Source organism: Sarcophilus harrisii, chromosome 3 (genome assembly GCF_902635505.1).
Source record: "Sarcophilus harrisii chromosome 3, mSarHar1.11, whole genome shotgun sequence".
Lineage (NCBI taxonomy): Eukaryota > Metazoa > Chordata > Mammalia > Dasyuromorphia > Dasyuridae > Sarcophilus > Sarcophilus harrisii.
Window position 1 is genome coordinate 483,085,411 of NC_045428.1, and position 17,660 is coordinate 483,103,070.

The following is a 17,660-nucleotide window of genomic DNA, read 5'->3' on the forward strand; positions in this document are numbered from 1 at the left end:
TTCATTTTCCTGTTTCTAGCCACTACAAAAAGGGTTGCCACAAACATTTTTGCACATACAGGTTCTTTTCTCTTAATTAGTATCTCTTTGGGATATAAATCCAATAGTAACACTGCTGGATCAAAGGGTATGCACAATTTGATAATTTTTTGGGCATAATTCCAGATTACTCTCCAGAATAGTTGGATTGTTCACAACTCCATCAACAATGCATCAGTGTCCCAGTTTTTCTGCATCCCCTCCAACATTCATCATTATTTTTTCCTGTCATTTTATCCAACTATCTATCAATACAAACAAAATCTGATCTGGAACCAATTTACAGTATTAGAAAGTGCTTTGGAGCATTGAAAGGTGACCTAATCCGCATCATGGAACTTCATGTACCAGGGCCAGACTTGACCCCAAGTCTTCCTCATTCCAAGGCTAAGGCCCTTACCACTATACTTGACTTCTCTCCTATATCTCATGATCTTTCTTAAAGTAAAAAAATAAAATAAAATTTAATAAAATATGAACAAGTCAGTGATGGGATCATGTCCTTTGTTATATGATCCCTCCAATATCATCACAGATCAGATTAACTGGAAAATTTTCCAGTTCATATCTTGCAAAGAGTTTTCCTTTCCACTATTATTGATACTTGATCATTTTTATTAAATCTTCAAATTTTTTACTAGAATCACATTTTCAATTGTACTTTTTCATTGCATTATATATACCTAAAAGAGCTTAGTGATAAAAATAAAAGGTAACATGTACATCAAAATATTTAAAACATACTTTTTGTAGTAGCAAAGAACTGGAAATAGAGTGGATTTCTATTAATTAGGGAACAACTAATCAAATTATAGGACATGAATATAATGTAATATTGCATGCTGTAGTATTATATGCTGTAATAAATGGGGAGCACGATGAAGACAGAAAACAAGACTTGCACAAACTAATTCCAAGTGAAGTAAAGGATGGTATATAACAGGCCACAGATAAGCAAAAAATAAAATTTACATTAACATCACAACAATGTAAATAGGAAGAACAATAATCATCCAAACAACTGAAATCAAAAGTGAAACTATAAAGAACATCTTTGTCCCTAAAGAAAGATATGAGAAGACACGGCCCTTCTAGTTCTTTTGCTGAGGATGAAATCCATGAAAATGGAATATTGCTTATAATGTGAAATTTTCTTCAATGTGTTGACAGATTTTGCTGAAATTTTTCTCTTATTCCTCCTTTACTTAAAAAAAAAAATCTTTTGTTATAAGGAATGACTTTGGGAATGGTGAGGGAGAAATATAAGTGATATAAAAATCAAAGTTATTCATAAAACTTTTATTTAAAAACTTTTTCATTATCCTTATAAAAACAACATACTATGGTCAATAAAAACTCTGATTATAAGTGGATATAAAATAAATATTAAGCCTTATTAGGGTCTTTTTAATAGCTTTAGAAGACTTCAAACAGTTATTAAGACTTGTCAATTTTATTTCCATAATATCTTTGACACTCATCCATCCATCCATACCTCTCTCTCCAATGCAAGGACAATAACCCTTTCTCAAGACACTTATCAACTCCTATTTGGACTAAAATCACCAATTTTACACACAAATGGTCTCCTAACTATGTCTCTCTTCTTTCCAATGCATCTTTCGCACAGCTGCTAAAATAATGACTAAGGCACAACTCTGAGCATGCCACTGGATTATTCATAAAGCTTCAAAAGAAAAATAGGATTTTTCAACTCCAACTAAAAAACTTTTGTATAAATGTTATTTCCTGTGTATAAACTGTTTGCATTTTTGTTTTTCCTCCCAGGTTATTTTTACTTTCTGAATCCAATTCTTCTTGTGCAACAAGAGAACTATATGGTTCTGCAGACATATATTATACTATAACATATTTAACATGTGTAAGACTGCCTGCCATCTAGGGGAGGGGGTAGAGGGAGGGAAGGGAAAAGTCGGAACTTGAAGTGAGTGCAAAGGATAATGCTGTAAAAAATTACCCATGTATATGTTCTGTCAATAGAAAGTTATAATAATATAAAAAAATGTAGATGTATAAAAAATAAAAATAAATAAATGTTATTTCCAACATTTGTAAAACTATCTTGTTTTACCAGCTATTTGAATGAAAGTATCTGTGTTCAAAATCTATGATCTATTACTATGGGAAGAAAGGGAAAGTGTCACAGTGAATACAGAGGCAGTCTTTTAATCAGGAAAAACTAGATTCAAATTCCACCTCTGAAAAAAAATCTGGTCTTTGTGACCACTGACAAGTCATATAACCTTTCCTTTTTTCCCCCTCTGAAGCAATTGGGGTTAAGTGACTTGCCGAGGGTCACAGAGCTAGGAAGGGTTATAAGTGTCTGAGGCCTGATTTGAACTCAGGTCCTCCTGAGGTCCACCTCCTTGAAGGCTGGTGCTCTATCCACTGTGCCACCTAGCTGCCTCCATATAACCTTTCAGTGCTCCAAACAGTTAAGGTCATAAGTTACAAAGTAATTGATAATCATTCAAGATTGACAGGACGAGTTTCTACATCAAAGAAATCAGAAGCCCGAATCAAAAAAACAAACTGTTTTCTTCCTATCTTCCTACAAGTCAAATGTAAGGAAAGAAGGCTAAAGAACAACACATGTTTTAAACAGAAAAACAAATCTAAAAGATCATGATGTAATCATCATTATAATATCTTGAAGACACATATGTAGTTTATGTCAATGTTGTTGAATAAAAGCAAATTCCTCAGAATAAAAAGATAGATTGGAAGAAAAGGAAGATTAACCCAAAAAGGCTAGAAATGAAGTAGAACCAGTGAGAAACAAATAAATTAGTGAAAAGTTCTCTACTATTTTAATAGTTTTGGCTGCTAAATCCTGATCCTGTCTCCTCAATACTTGAATTCCTTCTTTTTGGCTTTGTAGGCAGTTTTTTTTTTTTTTCCCTTTGATTTGAATTTTGACCATGATGCTCCTAATGATTTCAATTAGGGGTTTCTTTTAGAAAATTATCAGTGGATTTTTTCCTATTTCCACTTTACTCTCTGGTTCTAAGAGTTCTGATTTTTGAAAAGTGGAATTCAGATAGTCCAATCTTAAATTTTTTCTCTTCAATCCATTTTCCAGGTTAATTGTTTTTATTATGAAATATTTACATTTTCTTTTTTTTTTTCTGCCTTTGCTTTACTATTTGCTTAATATTCCATCTAAGTCTTTGGCTTCTATTTGACCTACTATAATTTTCAAGGAGTCTGTTGCTTGGGCAAGTTTTCTATTTTTTGTGCCAAGCTGTTAATTCCATTTCCAGTTCTTTCTTCCTCAATTCTCATTTCTTTTCCAAAATATTTCCCACTTATAAATTTTTTTAAAAACTCTTGATTCATATCTTTAAAGTATCCAGTTGAGTCTGCTGGGTTTTTTGTTGTTGTTGCTGTTGTTGTTTTTAACATGGTACTATTAGTAGAAGTTTTACAGTCATTCTCTTCTTTCTGGGTTTATGTCTTGAGTCTTTTATTGTTGTTCAGTTATTTTGGGTTATGTTCTACTCTTCATAATCACATTTAGGGTATTCTTAGCAAAAATATCGGCATGGCTTGCCATTTCTTCCTTCCAGTTCATTAAGCAAATGATAAAACTGTTGCAAAGATGAGTAAGTGATTTACCCAGGATCACATAACTAGTAAGTGTATGAGATTATATCTGACTCCAGGCTTGGCATGCTTCACAGAGTCACCTAGATGCCCCTGAATATCCCTGCCATTACTATTTTATTTATTATGGGTTATTAGGGTGGAGTCCTTTTTCTCTTTGCCCTTTTTGCCCAACTATGGACATGTTAGGTTTGGGCTCTACTATATTTTGGAGATTAAATATGAAATAGTTTTATTGCTACTTTCTTGGAGTATCAAATATTGAGAACTCTTAAGATAGTAAGTACAGTAAGATCTGTTTGATGCCTGTCCTGGTCTGAAATCTAAAAGATCCTGAAATAGGTTTGAGTCTGAAAGATTAGACTATTATTTAGAATCTGTTCCTATCAGCCAGCTGGAAAGCCCTATTCGTTCAGTGACAGAACTGTGAATCCTTTTTGATCCGAGATTCCTGCCTTGGTAATTGCTCTAAAGTCTGGAAGATATAACTGCTGGAATTGAGACCCTGCTTTTTGCCTGCAACCTGAATCACACTACTGCTATGGTGAGCTTATGAACTTCCTCTATTCTCAGTATCCCACCCAGGGCCACCCTCCTTAAAACAGAATGCCACTCCAATGAGCAGGTACACTTCTCATTGTGTCCTAGATCTAGGACTGAGTAAGGGAAAACAAAATTGCTATTTTATATCTGTTCCCATCATAGTGACTCAGTACAAGTATCAGGGTAGTCCAGTTTATATCTAAGACCTCCTCTTTACCTGTCACCCAGCTTTTCTATAGATACTGAACTATTCTGGCTATGGTATAATCCTACTCAGATGCAATATCCAATGTCTGCAGACCTCCCTGTCCATCTCCCTATGTTGAGCAATGCTGTGTAAATGCCTCACTGTGACTTTTTCTGTATGTAGATTCTGATATTTTTATTTCTTCTGGTTTTGTTGTGATTTCATCTTATTTGTTATTTTATTGGTTTTTGTCATCTTTTTAATTAGACTGGCTAAAAATTTATCCAATTTTATTAGTCTTTTCAAAGAAAGCTATTATTTCTTCAATTATACTTTCTCCTCTAATTTTTATCATGTACTCTTTTGTGTTAATTTTATGTTATTTGTTGGTTTTCTAATTTTTCTAATTGCATATCTACTCTATTAATCCTTTTTTTTTTCAAAAAAATTTTTTTTTAATTTTTATTTTTTTTTTCAAAAATTTTAATGGATTTTTAAAGGAATACTTTTCCTTTGAGAAGTGATTTCATTGCATCCTGGAAATTTTGGTATATTGTTTACCAATCATTTTCTTTCACATAATCACTACTTTTTTCTATTTTTTAACCCACTAATTACTGAGGACTTCATTTTAATAATAATTTTGAATCTATGTATTTTGTTTATATTCCATCTACACTATTATTACAAAGCATGTGTTTACAGATTTTTTTTAAACATGCTCTATCTCTGTGCCATAAAGTGGTCAATTACTTACAAGTTCTATGTAGATTGAAAAAGTATTATATTTTTATTTTTACCATGCTTAACATATATTGGATTACTTGGCATCTAGGAGAGGGGGTGGGAGAAAGCGAGGAAAATTGGAACACAAGGTTTTGCAAGGGTCAATGGTAAAAAATTATCCTTGAATATATTTTTTAAAATAAAAAGCTTCAATTTAAAAAAAAAGAAAAAGTGTTATATTTTTTAGCAGTCCCATTTAAAAGATTTCATAAGTTTTTTGTTGTTTTAGATTCTCTAGTAATTTATTCAAATCTTATATTTTCATTTTTGTTTATCATTCCAATAGACATACCCAAAACTCAGAGACATTGAAATGCTCTATTACTCTTGTGTTACTGTCTATATATTCTTGTAGCTTATTAATCTTTTCTTTTTTGAATTTAGAAGCTAATACATTTGGGTCATATAAGCTCATTACTGGTATCAGTTTATGTTCCATGGTTCCTTTTAGCATAAGTTTCTTTGCTTATCCCTTTTTATGATCTGAATGTCTATTTTTGCTTTAACTGATAGTATGATAAGAATTATTGCTTTTTTTGCATTTCTCTGGTATAGAGTTTTGTTTTTTTATCTAATTTGTTAAGTTTTCATTTCACTGTATTGTTTCATCCATTCATATATAAAAATCATGAGTTGGGTTTATATTTTCTTCCATGTGTTTCCAATATTTTTTCTCAAAATAGGATGTTTTCCTCTATCTTACACTTAAAAAAAAAAAAAAAGTACTTTATATCTTCAATTATTTTAGCCTAATCTAATCTTTAATCTAGTCTACTTAGACTAATTTAGTCTAACCAAATGTCAAATAATTATTTTCTTCTCACTTTCAAGTGCCACCTTCCTCAGTCTATTTATTATACATTTTCCTATTTTTAAAGTTTTCCTTAACTTATTAATTCCTTTCTACTTCTTCCTTTGGCCTAGTTTTTTTTTTTTTTTTTTTAATTCTTCTATTTTCCTTCTCAATTAAGTAGACATTTCTTCTATTCCCAACACTTGTTTTGGTTATTAGTTTTTAAGAATTTCACTTTCTGAAATTTTTCCCAAAATAGGTTTCTTTCCATCATTTTGTCATTATTTGGCTTTCTTTACTTTTCTAGACTTTCATTCTTTGATTCATGTCCTCCACACCTGATTCTTAGAATCCTTTGCTTCCTGCAAGTTTCAGCTCATGTACCCCTCCTACACAAAGTTTCACCTTATGCTACAGTTATCAGAATTTTCTCCTTCCTTAATTTACCTTGCCTTATACTTTTCTGTGTATATAGTATATCTTATCACCCTCTGAAGAATGTAATATGAGTCCTCAGAAAAGACGGGCCTTTCATTTTTGTCAATGTCCATAACAAATACTTAAAAAAAGATTTTTTTAATGTTGTTATTGGACATCTTAGTTTCACAATCTATAAAGCAATATACATTATCTTCACTGAGCTTCAGAAAGATTCTGTCAGATATGCAAGGCCAATATTAATATTCTTGTAGTAAGATGAAAAAGCAAATAAAGAGATTAAATGACTGGGTCACACTAAGTGGCAGGGACAAGAACAAAGTACTTTTCATATTCTTACAATAATTTCATGTTTGTTTTTTTTGTTTATTTGTTTTGTTTTTTCTGTGTGGAAAGATTGTTAGATTTAGAGTCAGAGAATCTGAGTTTAAATCGTGGCTCTGCAATTTCATAGCTTTAGGCCCTGGGGGAAGCCACTTAACTTTTCTCTGGGCCCAAATTCCTCTCCTATAAAATGTAGGGGTTGGAAAAATTTGCCTCTGAAGTTCCTTTTACAAATTTATATAGCCAATACTTGGTCCTATGACACATTATTTCTTCAAATATAATTGATCCCACCACCACCACTTCCCTACCCAGATCCTCCAAGAAAGCTCCAAAGTCATTCTATGAAGCAATCTTTTCATACTGAGTCATGTCTACCTTAATTACTTACTGTTACTAGCATTCACTATTGGAAAAAAATACAAATTTTCATATCAAAACCATTTGTCCACATCCTTTTTCTTGCTTGGCTGTAGGTATATTAAAAAAAATTCTGTCCTTTAATTCTGACAATGGAAAACCTCAAACAATTTCAATAAGAGACTGAAATCTAAAACATCCAGCCAAAATTTTCCTTTTTATTGCTTTTTTAAAATCTCTATATCAGCATGCAGAAATGATTAGTATAGCATGTCTTTTCAAGTCTTACAATTTTCACATTTTCAATACAGGGGTGCATGAGTCTCCTATTCAGTTGTCAAGTATTTAGATAACAAAAAAATTTTCTCTCCTTTTGATTTTTTTTTTTTTTTGGTCATTATGTGGTCTTGAAATAACTCAGCAGCAATTTTACGCATGCTGTGTCTTTCACTCTCTTTCAGAGTCAGGAACAAAAATAAGCCTTTGGTTGAAAAGGCAGTATTATGAAGAAGAAAGGCAGAAGTTTAAAACTAGTAAAAAAAATTAATTTTGAAAATCACTCTATTTGAATTTGAATTTGAAATTTGAAAATCACTAGAAAAAAATGAGATAAAGCAATTATTAAATATGTGTATGGCTCCCCAATTGTTCTTTTTTTACTTCAAATAACTTTAATTTGCTTTCCCCCCCTTTTTCAGACTTCCTATTCCAGACCTACATTGTGTATTTTCTTTTCAGGGTACAGAACTGTAGAGAAAAAACTTTAAGGTCATTTGGCTCATTCTCATTCCAATGGTTAAAATACCTAAGTCACTCCAGAGGGATCACTATATTTATAATCTCCAATGAAGCAAATTAGCAAATTGATCTATATTAATGTCTACAGATCTTCAAATTTTATGTCAAATATATATTGCTTGCTGTGATTTCTGGCTTATCACCCAATTTCTCTCCTCAGGCATTTAATTACAGACACTTGTCTATTATGCCACTCCATTCCTCTTTATATAAAATTAATGCCAAAAATGTTGAGAGCCTAGAAAAAGTTTGTTTCTTTTGGCAATTTTTACTCTCCTTATTAAATAACGATAATGACAACTCCATAACCAATTTTCTTTACCTTTTTGCCTCCGCTTCCTATAATTTCAAAGTTCAATTTATAGTTATGCCAAGTACCTTGTACTTTTTTTTGCTTCTTTTAACTATTATTATTATTTTAATGATACTTTTAATTGTCCTGTCATATATAACATACACATAGTTCAAAAATATTTTAGTTTTAATGTTTTATATGGTTTTAACATTGTATGTAAACTAAAATCCTTCTTAAAGAAAAACTGTAGAATCTTGTGAAAATAATTCTTCAAATAAGGACCTCCTTCTCTAAGATTGAAAATCACTTAGAGAAAACAACTTCGTCATTTTTTCATCTCATACCCTTATTGTTTACAGTAGTACTTTGCATTTTATAGAACATATTTATGAACTGAATCTACCTGAACACCATTTTAAGTTCCTTTCTCCTGCTGATCTTCAAACATCTTCAAGTCATTCCTGCTTGTCTTTTCCCAGTTTACATGGGACTTAGTCCTCCTGACTGGTAAGAGTTAAGACTGCTCGGACCCACCAACCTGCAGTCATCTGAAGACATTAATGTCATTCCAATTCCACCCCACTTCTTGCCTCTTTCTTGGTCTAGGAACAGTAATACAATCAACATTCATTTTAGGAAAGTTCAATCAACTGCCCTATGGTTCCACTCGTCCCTCATATTTAGCAGTCCAAAATTCCCTACAACTTCATATGTGCAATCTTCTCCTATTAGAATGTTAGTTCAATGAGGTCAAATCCTGTCTTTCTTTTTATGTTTCCATTCTTATTGCTTGGCACAAAGCCAGGCAGATAATAAATACTTAATAAAAAAAGGTCTCTTCATTCATCCATTTTCAATTTGGTAATTAACATATTCCTTTTCATACTGTTATTCAGCTCTTTCTGTGTTATTTGCATTCTTTTTTCTAGTTTATTTAACTATCCACTATCAGTATTTCGGGCCTGAAATACTCTTTCCTCATAAAACCTCCAACAATTCCTCTTCTTTCAAGATGCAACTTCAGTACCAGCTGTACCCTATTTTATGTTTATATTTAATTTGAATATTTTATATTGTATATAACATGTACTTGTCAGCTCTCCTGTTATAATCTAAATGTCTTAAAAATGACAATTTTTTTTTTATTTTTCAGTATTGCAGAACCTTACCATAATAATGTCCAGCACTTATTAATGAATGCCTTTTCTCGGTAACTCAATAAGCTAAATCTTATATTCCCCAACGGATTAAAACTTCTTGAGAACAGAGACTATTTTACTTTTTTACATACATATATACTGCATTAAACTTGGGCTCAAATCCTACCTCAGAAATTTACCACCTTTCTAAGCCTCAGTTTCTTTATCTGTAAAATGAAGTAATTAATGTCAATGGCCTCTAAGATTCCTTCCAGCTCAAAATTTATGATCTATTTTTTTAAAACAGTTGTTCTTCATCAACTATATTTACATATAAATGTGTTGGCTTTCTAGACTGTTTCAAATTTTTTTGTACTTTATAAATCTGGGAGCACAAAATTGTATTTAGAATATACAAGGAAGCATCTTGCAATCAAAGGCTAACATTAAAAATGTGGTAATTTTTCATTTAATGCACAACACAAATTTATTAATTGAAAATTTTATGAAATGTTAATGGATATAAATTGCCCTTTGGATTAAAATATTAATACTTGAGCATAATTCTATTGTTTTTCTTCTAAGAAGAGTTTTATACAGATCAGCATGTGTTTATGAAACAATGCCCCTTTCTTTTAATCAATTACTTTTCATCTACTTTTGTTTTCTAGCAAACCTAAAACCTAAACAAAAAAAACCCCAATTTACATTTTCCCAGTTACCTATTTTAGCACATTTCCCCTTGCTTGCAGATTTGAAGTCGAATCAAGGATTTGATGACTATGCGAGTCAATATAAAATACAGAAAGCAACCCAACAACCAAATATTTGCATATTGCTAAAATATTAAGTCATAGTATTTATCCTCTTGATATGTTTTCCTAAGGCACTGATTATTACCATGATTTATAAATGAAGAAGCTGAGGCACAAGAACTTAAAAGTTACATAGCAATTCAGTGTTAAAATAGAGCCCCAAATCAGATCTCCTAAGATCTAGGGACACCGTCTACTGACTTTTATTAAAGGGTCCCCTGAACTTGTGTTTTTGAGCTACCATAATTTCTAGAAACACTGAATTCAGGGCAGGCAGGAGATTCAGAATGTATTGAGGATGAAGCTCCCCTTGTTGCATTCCAAAATTGACTCTCTGTATGTCTTTGGGAGGCAAGGCAGGCACCAGTCAGTCTTTGCCAAGCTAGGATAATGCTGGTGCAGCTGGGGTCCTTCAGAGATAAGCAGACCCTCCCAACTGCAGAGTCTAGCAGTTCCCAAAGGAAAAGAATGCAGTTTTTGCCATTCCCCGGCTCCTCCCCATGGGGAGTGGTCTTATCTTTTTTCCTATCTTTACTGTATCATTCTTCCTCCCAAGTCAGATCTCTACCTAGTATTCTCTCCTCTGAAGACTTCATGGAACATTTTGAGTTCCACATGCATGTTTATTTCTCTTTTAATAATCCATTTTTCACATAAGTCCTGTGATTGCCTGTTGACAGATTGACATTTCTTTCTACAATAGGTATAATGAAGGGAAAATGATTTAAATAAACAATGAACAAAAGTAATGAGTAAATGGATACTATAGATTGATTGTTTCAGTATAAAACTAAGTGCTCTAAACCTGCATTTTTCTGAACAAAACAATGAGTTTGTCATTACTTCAATTCATAAACATATTTTTTACAAATTACTAACAAATAATTTCATAGACAGCAAAAATAGATCATCTCTATTAACTGGAAAAAATACTCCATCTCTAGGTCTCAACTTCTTCATCTATAAAACAAGGGAGTTGACTAGGGGACTTCTTTTGTAATCTAAATCCTAGAGTAATAAATGTGTGATATTTAAATGGTATTTAAGTTGCTATAACTTGTTATATATTATCTCATTTAGAATTTTCTAACAAACCTGTACGACAGGTACTGTTGGTATTTCAGAGATTTAAAAGTAAAAAAAGCTTTAAGAGTTTAATTGATACGAAGACATAATTATCAAATGTTGAGAATAGATTTGTGCCCAGTACTCTTTAAACCACATTGTGTAGGAGTTAATACTGGAACAGGGCACAAATCATTATGTGTTTTTATATACATATAAAATAAGTTGTAAAATCACAAAAAAAGCTATAGTCTACTTTTCTGAACTGATTTTACAATTTTTTAAAGAGTCATTTAGTAGCTATATAAGTATAACTAAGGTACAGAAACTAACCTGGATTTCTTCCCAAATGTCTTCATCCAATAGAGTTGCTGCTGTATGGTGCTGCAATGGTACTATCAGGCAATGCCCTTCAGTAAGTGACTGACAATTTGGCAAGCATAAGTAAACCTAGGGAGAGAAAAAAATTAAGTTCTAAAAATTAAATGTTACTACAATTTATTTCCCTTTTTAAATTGACACCTCTTGATATTATATTTAATTCAAAATATATTCTCTTCAACTTCCTTATCCAAAGTATCATTGTTTAGTCACTTCCCAATCAAACTGTATTTATACTTCGTTTTGTAGTTCTTTGCTACTATACAAATTTCTCTGATGAAGACCTTAATGTATATAGGACCTTTCTGATTTTTACCCTTTAAAGTACATTCCAAGGAAAAATCTGGGTTAAAGCATATGGAAATTTTAGTCACTTTTTAAGCACAATTCCAAATGCAATTTATTTTCAAATGTTGAAGTACTGGATTCAATTGGGGGGGAAATGACAAACTGATCTTCACATGTAAGTCAAATATTACTATCTACGCCTCAACTAGACTATCACTGTAGCAAGACAATGCTATTATTCCTCTCTTAACTGATACTGTACCAAACTTTAAGTAATAACTATTCCAAATCTTTCCTCTTCCCATACTACCCACTAGAGACAATTCATTCTGAATTTCTTCCATATTGCTTAAAACTCCTTGATATTACCTTGATATTACCTTCCATTTTCTCCTCCTTCATTCCAGTCTCCAAAGAAGAGATGGTCTGTCTGTTCCACATAGCTAACCCCTCTATTTGTACAATTTCATCCCTCCTCATTTTCTCTTGACATTATAACTCTCTCTCTCTCTCTCTCTCTCTCTTTCTCTCTCTCTCTCTCACACACACACACACACACACACACACACACACTTCATTTGTTTGGGCAGCTAGGTGGCACAGTGGATAGAGCACCAGCCCTGAAGCCAGGAGGACCTAAGTTCAAATCTAGCCTTAGATACTTAACACTTCCTAGCTCTGTGACCCTGGACAAGTAATTGCCTCAGTAAAAAAATAAATAAATAAAAATAAAAAATCTTTTGTTTGACTCTATCTTCCTCCCTCAAGTTATCAATCTATATCTCCATTTCATAGTCAAATTCCTAAAGAAAACCCTCTATACTCATTGTTCCTAATTCCACTCTCCACTTTTCAACTGTTTATAATCTGACTTTCAATCTCATCACTCAATTAAAATTCCTTACTCCTAAATTACCAATAATCTCTTACTTACACAATCTAATCTTTTGTTTCATCTTATCTTTCTTGATCTCTTTGGCAGCATTTGACACTATTGATCAAGAAAATCCCAAATGAGGTCACAAAAAGTTGGGACATGACAAACAACTGAACAATAACTATTCACATGGTTCAATTACCATAAGAGCAGCTCAAATCCAAGTATATGTAATAAATATATCCAGCATTAATTTTGCTCTTGAAATCTAGCTGTAAAAATTAATTGCCTATTAGACATTTCAAAGTGGATGACCTATAAGCATCTCAAAGACAAAACTTTTTTATAAGAGAACTCATACCTTTCCCACAAAATCCACATTTCTTCCAAACTTCTCTATTTCTATTAAAGAAATGAAATAAAATACAAAACAACTATGAAAATAAAAAATAAATCTCTCTCTCTGATTCAGCAAGTTTTCTATTTTCATACCTTAATACCTATTGCAACAATAAGGTGTTTGGGAAGCTGAGAACTATCAAAACAATATGGACACTTCTCCATTTGTGCAGCAAGCTTCTGATGCTCTGAGATTGCTTTTTTCTTCTGTTTCTCCTCATCACCACCAAAACATTCCTTCTTGGCTGCTTTTGAGACAAACATGTCATCCAAACTGTAATATTCTTTATCGGTTTTTTCTCTAAGCTGAAAACACAAAGAAAATTATGTTAACGTATGAATAAAAAATATAAAATGTTTGAAATTTTATTGTATTCTAACAAAGAAACCTTGTAGCTGAAGAAACAACGATAGCACATGGTGCACTCAAAAAAAGAAAATATTGGCAATCAACTATAAATGTGTAAAAGCTCAGTTCATAGGGAACTTCACAATGTCCACAAAAGATACTATATGAGTAAAAAGTACAAACTTACTTAATGAAATAAACGTTTATGAACTGGTACTTGACACTGCCTATGCCAGTATTTCAAATTTATATTTTAAGATTGAAAATAAATCTTTCCCCCAAATTGGAACAGACACTACCCCCAGTCCTCATACAGATTTACAAACCCAATATAGTCCCTAGTCTAAGTGTGATAGTTGTCAAATAATGGAATCAGACAAAAATTACAAAATTCTCCTTTTTCTTCATGGATGGATGAATGAGAAATAAAGCAGGAGTGACACAGGTAATAGAGACAGAAAAAGCTTTAAAGAATGATATTGTCTTTCAGGGATAGTTTATGTTTAGAGGAAATTGGAGTTAAGTGACTTGGTCAAGATCACACAGCTAGAACGGGTTAAATGCTTGACGCCAGGGTTGAATTCAGGTCTTCCTGACTTCAGGATCAGTGCGATATCGACTGAGCCACCTAGCTTTGAGATTTTAATTAGTTTATCTTTATACAGATCTGAGACCTGGTCAGCCGGGTGGATTCTACCCAGTTCCTCCTTGATCCCTCCCAATAAGGCCCTCCCTTGTTCCTCCCCTTACTGCATAGATACTACCTCTGCTTCTTAGAGACCTTAAAATTTGTCTATTTCAAAATGTAAGCTGCTCATTCAATTATGACTCTTCATGCTCTCTCAAATCTATTGCACTCCCAGATCTACATCTTATAACTTCTGGTGCCTATTTTACTTCTTCACTTAGTCTGTAATATCTTCTCTTAAATAAAAGTGCTTTTCGGCAAGGAGAAAGCTCTTGTAAATTTGTCACAAACCATTTTCAAAAACTGAAAAGAAAAAGCATGCTACCAGAATACTTTTATGAGATAAATATGGTTCTAATACCTAAATGAGGGAAGGACAAAATACAGAAGGAAAACTACAGACTAATACTGCAAATGAATATTAATTCAAAAATTTTAAACAAAATTCTATCACACTACTGTAATTTATCCAAGAAATCATTCATTATAACCAAGTTAGAATTACAATATAAATGCAAAGATGGAGTAAAGGGGAAACCATCAATATAATTAGTAATATTAAAACTAAAAAAATCCAAAACTACATGATTATCTAAAAAGATGCAGAAAAAGCTTCTGACAAAGGACAATACTTACATAAGCTAAAAATCCTACAAAGTATAGGCACAAAAGGACCTTTTTAACATTAAAAAAAAAAAACTAATAAAAACCAAAAACAAGCATCATATGCAATGAAAATACATTAGAAACTTTTACAATAAATATGGAACAAAAGTATAGTTACTCTCCATACTATAATCTGACAGAGTTCAGTAAATACTAGAAACAGCAATAAGACAACAGATAGAAATTAAAGGCAAAATGAAGAGCAAAGATAGTAACTAAAGGAGAATAATAGTTATTCGATATCTCAAACTATACTATAAAGAAGCAATCATCATCAGCACCTTCTGGTGTGAGTCAAAAAATGGAGAAGTAGATCAAAAGAACAGCTTAGACAAGGCAGAATTAAAAACAATGGTATTCAATTATCCAATATTGTATAAAGCAGAAAATAAAAACTACCTATGAAAGAATTACTTATTTGATAAGAAGAAAGTCGCCATATACAATAAATAATTTTAGGTAACATTTAGAAACAAATTAGGTGTCCACAGATTGGGGGAATGACAAAACAAATTATGTAATGTATTATTACTGTGCTATAAGAAATAATGTATGGGATGACTACAAAGAAGCATGGAAAGATATGCATGAACTGATTCAGTGAATTAAGCAAAGCCAAAAAAAAAAAAATATATAGATATATATATATATATATGTGTGTGTGTGTGTGTGTGTATACACACACACACACACACACATACACACACATATACCCACACCACAATGACAACAATGCAAATATAAAATACTACACACACACACACACACACACAAAAATCAAAAGTGGATGTTGCAAAATTATAAAGAATAACCGTGACTCAAAAGAAAAGGCATGAAAGGCCATTCTTAATCCACCCTTTCCCTGGTACAAAGAGAGGGCCAAAGAAATTTTATAGTCATGGGGACAACATACTCCTAACTCCTGTGAAGTGGAAGGATAACTATAGGTGTTTAATAAAATGTAGTGGTTGATAAAACAATCTGAGGTGGAGTTCATCTTATTTATTTTTGCATTTTCTCCAATACTTAACATTTCATATATATATTAAGTAATTAATAAATATTTGGTGAAATCTTTTGGTCAAGCTTACGCATACCATGCCATTATGACTGCCTCTATGATTTCATCTCCCTTTTAATATTTTCTTGCCCAACTTTAATTAAAGTATACTCAATGTGAAACACGATATATTTGGGAGATATTCTGTGGCAATTATAACTTTCTGGAACAGTGCAAAATCTTATAAAATAGGGTTCACATCTTTAAGTAGCTTTTAATTAAGAAAAAAATCAAATCAAAAGCATGCATATTTGTCATAATTTCAGAATACTAGTACAACTAGTAATCTTGATTACAAAGATTGATTTTGAATGACATTAAAAGCTTTAATAAAAAACTTTACATTTCTACTTTTTGCTGTGAAAAGTTTGACATGCAATGCTATTAATAATGTTTTAATATCTTTTCAGTTTGCTACTCTCCTACACTAGCTTTATAATAAAAACAGGAAGCTTTATAGTTTTAAGATCTTCAGAGTATATGAAGTCTCTCCATAACAACAAATGAAACTGAAATTGTAAAAAGAAAGACCATTTATTGTTGATTTCATTTATTTTAATTCAGGAAATACAAAGTTATTCCCAACTTATATATTTTTTATCAAAACATCTTTGTCATTAGTAGTACAAAGTTTATGACAGTACTTGCATGGCATATTATAGTTAGAAATGAACCCAAGAAAAAGATATTATATTTATTTACTAACCAAAGGAAGATGCATTATATTGTCTTATTTGTGTAATGCCAGAGAAATTGAGGAAAGACAGAAATTTGAGGGTTTTAATATTTTAACAGAGGAGAATTTGGTCTAGCAGCTAAATAGGACCCACATCTGACCCCTCAGATGGCTGAATGGGACTCTTTGTCTCGAAGCATCCAGCAACTAGCAAGTAATTCCAGAGACTTTTATAGGATTTCAGCTATCAGGGAAACAAAGGCAAGCAGGAAGCAGAAAACTAGGTGAGTAGAAATTCCAGGAAGAACTATAACTTTTTAATTCTGACAGGTTGGGGGTCTAGAAAATGGTCTAGCATGAGACAGGAAGTTTGGGCCCAGAAGATATTCCAGTATTTGAGATAAGCCATCTCGAGTTTATGACTCTTTGGAATGCCAGAGTGACCAGAGCTCCACAGCCCTAAATATCTTAGTTCTAATGTCCAGGAAGCAGGGGTTGCCACCAGGGAAACTGAGGCAGAACAATTCACGGAAACAGGCAGGGAAACTGAGGTATTATAATCCAGGGAAACTGAGGCAGGGAAACTAAAGCATAACATTTGAAAGGGTATTAAGAATCAACAGAAATACAATATGAGGTCAGCAAGACTTAGATTCAAGTCCTAATTCTGATACATTCTAGTTATGTGAAATAAGTTAAATCACCTAAATTCTCAGGGCTTTAGGCATCTAAGCAGCATAATGTATAAAGGGGGGGGAGAATTTCCACAAAAACTCCAGTGACCCAAACCAAAACAATGTAAGATTTGACGTTATAAATAGAAGTAGACAACCATCTAGCTGATTTAATTGTAGAGGTGCAGAAGGCCCACCACACCATACATACCCATTCCTTGTGAGGTTAAAATTCTACCTCTTTATAGTTTCTTTTTCCCTTTTAGCCATTATGATGCCTTGATCCATACTGAAATGAACAGAATCCCTGGTAGGAGGATACCTGGCAAACTCCACCTACTTCAAAATTTTATCTAGGAATGATCCTGGTCAGGATTAACACTATCTTTTTAA

General features: G+C 32.3%; 1 protein-coding gene across 1 annotated transcript in view; it reads right to left on the bottom strand.

The window, feature by feature from the left end:
- The window catches only part of CWF19L2 (CWF19 like cell cycle control factor 2), a 114,530-nt gene that overhangs the window by 28,019 nt on the left and 68,851 nt on the right, over positions 1–17,660 (bottom strand). The window contains exons 13-14 of the mRNA XM_031961091.1: positions 13,248–13,460; positions 11,543–11,659 (exon numbers count right to left, since the gene is read on the bottom strand). Of these exons, the coding sequence (XP_031816951.1) occupies positions 11,543–11,659; positions 13,248–13,460 (330 nt within the window). The remainder of the gene's footprint in view (positions 1–11,542; positions 11,660–13,247; positions 13,461–17,660) is intronic.